The sequence below is a fragment of the Atta cephalotes genome (assembly GCF_000143395.1).
Source record: "Atta cephalotes unplaced genomic scaffold scaffold00020, whole genome shotgun sequence".
NCBI classification, from domain to species: Eukaryota; Metazoa; Arthropoda; class Insecta; order Hymenoptera; family Formicidae; genus Atta; species Atta cephalotes.
In genome coordinates, this window is record NW_012130084.1 from 780493 (window position 1) to 788040 (window position 7548).

At 29.4% G+C, this 7548-nt stretch overlaps 1 protein-coding gene across 1 annotated transcript; it reads left to right on the forward strand.

The window, feature by feature from the left end:
- The first annotated feature begins 1038 nt into the window (after positions 1–1038).
- LOC105619248 (ATP-dependent zinc metalloprotease YME1 homolog) lies at positions 1039–7316 on the forward strand. The gene is made up of 14 exons (XM_012200772.1): positions 1039–1065; positions 2133–2270; positions 2512–2928; positions 3091–3313; positions 3394–3491; positions 3609–3852; positions 3957–4089; positions 4292–4529; positions 4777–5019; positions 5198–5344; positions 5613–5774; positions 5884–6004; positions 6251–6350; positions 7050–7316. Exons 1-13 carry the CDS (start codon positions 1039–1041, stop codon positions 6304–6306), a joined length of 2247 nt encoding a protein of 748 aa, XP_012056162.1. The 3' UTR covers positions 6307–6350; positions 7050–7316.
- The last annotated feature ends 232 nt before the right edge of the window (positions 7317–7548 follow it).

Sequence of the window (7548 nt, forward strand, 5' to 3'; positions counted from 1 at the left end):
AAAAAAATAATTTTTGTCTCTTGCAGTTTTTCTATAAAATTGATAATATTTGAGTAAAAAATTAATGAAGATCAATTTTCGACAATATTTAAATAATTAATATCTTGTTAACTTATTACGAAAATTGCAAAATGAGGACTTTTCGATTCAGTTAGTCCGCTCTACTTGTCCATGAAATATTTGGCGATTATTTTGGAATACCTTACATACACGTTCGGTCTTTTAAAACATGCGCAAAGAGGACGAATGTTCCATATTTATTATCTGTCCTTATACGCATCTTTACATATGTATATCTTTCTCTCTCATACGTATCTTGGACATATTTTTGAACCATGATGATAATTCCATGCATATAAAGTTTGTTTGCGTCGCATGTTCCAACGTGCTCCAATGTGCTCCTGCTATAATTATTTCTATTCACTTCAACGAGAGCATTAGAATGTAAATATTATAGTAGGAATATTTTAGAGCTGTCAGAGAATGCGAACAAACTTATAGATATACTACTAATCTGATAATAGGTTTGTTCTATAATATACTGGAGTGCGATCTACTTGGCGCTAGAATGCTTTGAAACATTTTGATTAGTCAATTGAAAGAGAGAATTTCACTAACTGACCAATCAAAAAATGCTTCAAAGTATGTGTGGCATCAAATGAACTAGGCCATATTATCGATTATTATCGATCTTGGCAAATCTATAAATTCCTAGTTTATGTCTTTGACGGCTAACCATCAATTGGCTCCGTGTTCAAAACACGGTCGGTCCTCATACACATTATCAAAAAAAATCGCGTTCGATGTTCCAATAAATTGCCAAGTGACCGGTCACGTGATTATATCTGCGAGAAATACCGCGGCTGTCCAACAGATCATAACAGATTCACGATAAAGCGACCTGGACCGCTCGACGATCAGTACGCGTTCGATCTCATTTCTACAGTGAGCTATCATTTTCGCGCGATCGTTCCTTCAACTCCAGATTGTTAGTTTCACACAAATTCGTACAATTCTCCCGTCTTGGAACTTGCGATTATGATATCTCTCCAATCTCACAATCAGGTTTGCACTTACAACGTCTTACATCATGTTTCTGACAGCATGTTTTGCTTATCTCCCACATATACATGTGATTTGCTATCCTTGCACAAGAGCGTTTTGGCTTTTATTAAATATATGTGTAAACATATATTTATATGTGTGCTTTATCTAATTTTATCTGCACGATATGAAATTGTTTTGAAATTACAAATGTATGATAGATATGTATTGCAATTGCGACATATATTGTCAGATTTATTATTTCTAAGATTTATTAGATTCAGTATATTTAACATAGGTATATAAAATAAAATGTAATATTTGATGTAGAGATTAGAATAGGCTTGACCAATTTGATTTTTTGTTTCAATATGGATAAGATTTTAATGTGAAATATTGATATACATCCGAGCGATACTTATAATATTTCAGTCCCTGAAATCTTACTCACACTTGAATTTTTTACATCGATGGCTTTGCATTTTGGCTCTGGAACTCAAATTGGACAGACTTAGATTAGAACATACTGTTTATGTATATCTTGATGCTCTAAAATCAAATCCGATGTCCAGTATCATTTCATCATGTCATAATTTTTTCCAACAAAAAAATAGCTCCAGTATTTTTAGAGCCGTTTAAGACCTGCAGGTTTTATGTAAGTAGGTAAAAAAGAGAAAGTAAGTTCAGCAATAATATGCCAGTTTATAAAGTTAACATGAAGTAGCAGATAAGTTAAAAATGCTGGAAAATCTATGTTGATAAAAAAAATTGTGATATGCTGGAGCAATTTGGATTTTGGATTTGATTTTAGAGCATTAAAATAAACAAGACTATCTCAGAATCAAAATTTTTTATTTTTTATTTTTTATGTGCCTGTGTAATAGTTATAAAACATTCTGTCAATATAATTAAAAAATATTAAAATTGATGATATATTTACAATATTACTTATTTACAAAATTTTTCAATTGATCATATATGTCGATAATCGTAACTAAAAAATGAAAATTGTTTTACTTCCTGTTATTGTATTTTTAAAATAAATCATATAAATATTTTGATAAATTTGGATATTCTTTGAATTTTAGGTCTTGTACCATCTGACGCAACTAGCATTAACAGCGACTCCTAGGACGACTTCATATTCAGTCCAAGTTAAGAAACACGATGAATCCTTACAAAAAAACGCGGAGGAGACAGTAATTTGTCCTGATAGTTTTGAAGAGGTATTTTCATAAATCTATTTTTTTAATATAGCTAAATTATATATGAAAAAATTTAGGAGATTAGATTACAAAGATGCATAATTAAAGAGACATTAGATTATAAAATAGAGATATTAGAGATTATAAAATATAATAATTATAAAATGAAAAATATACAAAGATTGATTAGTTTAAAATTATAATGTTGCGCTTGTTTTAAAATAAAATTATGTATGTAAACAGAATTTTTGATTTGTTTTAGGCAGCGAGGAATTGTACCGAATTACCAGAGATAAGTTTAAACACATCAAATGTGTTAAAAATGAAGGACAATAAGGTGTGCTTAATACTGGATAGCGTGGCTGTCAGTATATTTAGAAGACCATTGGAAGAGAATAATAAATGGAGAGTGTCTTATTTATCCGGCCTAAGTTTTGCCGAGAACAAGCGAGACTTTCCATGCTCCATGTTTACAGAGCCCATTATTCTACCTGTCGTCCATCTAGCAACAAAACAGCAACATAGACTGCTGCACACATGGTATGGCAAAAAGCTACACAATCATATGCCGATTCGTACATTCAAATCTCAACGTACTGTAAAAATGGAATTGGAGCAAAATCCACCATTCATGAGCAGAATAAAGAAATGGTTCGGCCTATCTTCTAATATACAAATGGTACAATATATATTTATATTTTACACAAATAAATAATCTAACAATATGCCTGATAATGATCTGGCTTATAAAAATATTATTTTTATAACCTATTTTAAAAAGTATTGACAAATGAAATATTCTAATACTTCTACATGAATTTAATTAATTTTATTATTGCAGGGTTTAGTACCCGAGCTGAAGAGTTCGGATTATGAGAAACTGAAACAGATCTTCAACAATACTGAAGCAACTGCGGACGAACAGAAGAGAATAAAAATTGCTTTTGTAGAAGGATATGAATCTGGATTACAACGCCAAATGCGAGGTCGGACAAATGCGTGGCTGAAAATTATGCTGAATATACTAACTGTCTCTACTATTATTCTTGTAATTTGGCTTTATCGTACGTGTATAAAAATTGACGCTGTTTTTTATTATACTGTAAGTTTTTACTAATTTTATTAAATTATTTATATTGTACAGTCAGTTATCCAGGAGGAGGAATATTTAAACTTCCTATGAGCCATAGAATTGAAATTGATCCTGAGGACATCCATGTCACGTTTAGTGACGTTAAAGGGGTAACAATTTCCAAAATTATTATTAATTATTGTAATGTTAAATTGATTTTATCTAAATATAACTAATTTACGCACATACCTCTTTCGAGATATTCTAAACATTTGTCAAAATTATAGGTAGATGAGGCAAAGCAAGAACTTCTGAATGTTGTAGAATTTTTAAAGAACCCTGATAAATTTTCCGCCCTTGGTGGAAAGTTGCCGAAGGGAGTATTGTTAGTCGGTCCGCCAGGAACAGGAAAAACATTGTTAGCGCGTGCAGTCGCTGGAGAAGCCGGTGTACCATTCTTCCATGTGGCAGGCCCTGAATTTGATGAGATTCTCGTTGGTCAGGGTGCCCGGCGTGTTAGAGATTTGTTTAGTGAGTAAAATTCAATGGACAAGAAAACAAATTTTACGAAAACAAAAAATTAATAAATTGCTAAAATCGTGAAAAGTATATCAATTCCTCAATCAATTTCGTAGGAGCGGCTAAAGAAAAGGCACCATGTGTAGTATTCATTGACGAGATCGATTCCGTGGGTGCAAAAAGGACGAACTCAATTCTCCATCCTTACGCAAATCAGACAATTAATCAATTACTTTCTGAAATGGATGGGTGAGTTTACGAATTGATTGAGATTTAAACGTAATTGCGCACATAATGTAATATTTTGAGTTATCTTTTGAGAAATATACTACTACGGATATATACAAAATATTTTACAAGTTAAGTTGTTAAACTTTTGAACTTTTTCGATACAAAGTTTAATTCACAATATTTTTATTAAATTGATGTTTTATTAATTTGATTTTTTAAGCTTTCGTCAGAATGAAGGTGTCATAGTTCTTGGTGCCACGAATAGACGTAAGGATCTTGACAAAGCGCTAATGCGTCCTGGTCGTTTCGATGTTGAGATTTACGTTAACAAGCCTGATTATCTTGGCCGTAAGGAAATATTAGATCTCTACTTAGCTAGAATATTGACACACGAAATTGATACGGATTATTTAGCACGTTGTACTACAGGATTCACTGGAGCCGATCTTGAAAATATGGTGAGAAAAATTGTTTTGTCATGAAAAACTAGCTATATCGTTTTATTACCTTTTATTTACAAATTTTTTAATTTTATTAGTTTGCGATTAATTTTTTTTTAGTGTAACACAGAAATATTTAAAGGATATTCAAAGTGGTTTATTGAAACTTAATTTTCTTAATTTATTTGATTTTGGAAGTAAAAGTACTCGTATATAATATATAAATTGAGTTTCTAGTTTGAGTTTTCTATTATAATATTAATAGGTAAATCAAGCTGCATTGCGCGCAGCGATTGATGAAGCAGATTACGTTACTATGAAGCATTTAGAGCACGCTAGAGATAAAGTATTAATGGGTCCAGAAGGTAAACTAAAATTACGCGATGAAGAAGTCAATCGCATTACAGCGTATCATGAAGCAGGGCATGCTCTAGTTGCATTTTACACAAAAGATGCTACACCGCTTCATAAGGTCACTATTGTGCCACGAGGTCCATCGTTAGGTCATGTATGTGTAATTAACTTTTAATTTGACAATTATAAAAAATTTCGATTAATTGAATATTTTTTAAAAATTATTTTGTCCCCTTTAGAAATTTTTTTTAAATATAATTTATATTTGTGTATAATAATGATTATTTGATCTTGACTATTGAAACTATTTCTAATGTAATGTTTTTTCTTAGACTTCCTATATGCATGAAAAAGATGTTTATCATATTACAAAATCACAACTATTAGCCAATATGGATTCCATGATGGGTGGTAGAGCTGCAGAAGAATTAGTATTTGGTCCGGAAAAAGTGACTACAGGAGCTTCTTCCGATTTAGTGGTATGATTATATTTTGCAATGTTAGGAATTTTATTTAATAACGATTTGAATATCATTTATGATTATGTGATTTGTTGAGTCTTATTTAGATTTTTAAAATATATCATATTTCAAAAAATTGTAAATTTTATATTAAAAAATTAAAAAAACTTTTTTATTATATATATATATATTATATAATCTTTTGGAACCGTTTTATTTGTTCAAGAAAATTTTTGAGATATAAATTAAGATAAATATGGAGACATGTATCTTTGTTTCTTTGCAGGAGGCAACGAAGATAGCGGAGACGATGGTGAAGATTTATGGAATGTCGGAGAAAGTGGGATTCAGGTCAATAGTAGAAAATAAGAAGCTTTTCGGTAATAACAACATGTATGCACCAAGTACGAACGAGATCATCGACAATGAAGTAAAGCGGCTTTTGCAGGTAAATATATATTCTTTTAAAAATATGAGTCGATGAGAAAATATTTTTCCTTTTTTTCATATAAAACAATTTTATCAATCATTATATGTCTTTTTTACTTGTTTTATAGGAATCATATGAACGTGCGAAAGCAATTTTGAAAACGCACTCGAAAGAACACAAACAACTAGCAGAAGCCTTATTACAGTATGAGACATTGGATGCAGATGATGTAGCTGCCATAGCAAACGGTAAAAATAAATTATATATGAAATAAGAATAATTTGTTGTAATATAATATACATAATTTCTCATAAAAATTTATATGTACATAAATCAGTATAATTATAGCTATATATTTATATATAGATTTGTATATAAATATAATCATATTGTATCTATATAAAATAAATTTTCGAAAAATTATTCAACCAATTTTAGAATATTAGGACATCAATCATTTGTGTAAAAAAAAGTATTTGATGTTATTATTTCAGAAACGGGACTTAGCAAACGAGAATCGTCTGCAGATTCAAAGAGATCGTCGAAATGATCTTAATTACGAAATATGTTATTATTTGAGATCATTTATCAAAGGTAGGAATGTTATGACGATTATATAAAATTTCCGTGAATATGTGTGACGGAATGATGATTCTTATACAGACTTATACGAAGATTTTACAAGAGATTAAAAATATATCCGAAATACGAATTGTGTTACTTTTTTAAATCTTATTTCAGACGCCTGTTATTTTTTAGATGTTTAATAAAATATGAATTGTTATTCAATTATGCGAATTTCTAAAAATAGATGCAATTGCTAGTGTATAATATCCTGCTTAGAAGTAGATATTTTGAAGCATTTGTTGAAACTTAATTACTAGATATTATTAAATACGATTGTAAATATATCATTTCATTTGTCTTCTTCATTATTCAGAATTTTAGCAAATGATTATGTAAAAATAAAAGCTTAATTATTTTATGTATATTTAATAAATAAAATTTAAAAATATTACCACATTACATTATATACTATATTTATGTACTTTTATTTTTAAATCAATATTCTTTCTACAATAGCATTTATTTTTTGACTGCATCTATTTTTATTATTAATTAATTGCAAATTTTGACAAAAAGTATTAAATACCACGAATAAAGACTGAGCGAAGAGCTCTTTGAAAATTTTAGATTCTATATTCACTGATTTTTTTTAACGAATAATGGAAGCAGCTATTTATTTTACTAGACAAATTACATTTTCTGGAAAATTCATTTTTTTCCTTGCAGTTTCTTTCTGGTCTACATTCGTTTAATAAAAATTTGAACATGTTTTCCTTCAAAAATGGGAATCGAGATTATCAATTAAGGAATCACCGGCAATTTCGTCTTCCTCTTACACTTAGGATCTGCAATTGAAGAACCGCAAAATACCCAGCGGGAATATGGAAGTGTACCGGAACTATATAATAAATTTTGACTTATCATTAAGTGAACTTAGATATAAATTGTATTGAATTATGTATATATACACATATTTATATACCTATGTCTCAAGATTTTGATGCGTATTATTTTCCTTGTTACCCTTCAATATGTATAATTATAATTTTTTCTTATTCATACATCTTTCTGTTGATAATTTAAATCTATTTAACAGTTGTAAAATGTGCAGGAAAAAAATTTAACATAATCTATCTTAAATTAACTTTTTTCTATCATCTATTAACTTTTTTTCTGCTGCATACAAACAGTATAATCTGGAAATATTTCTAAAGCTTCGAAATTT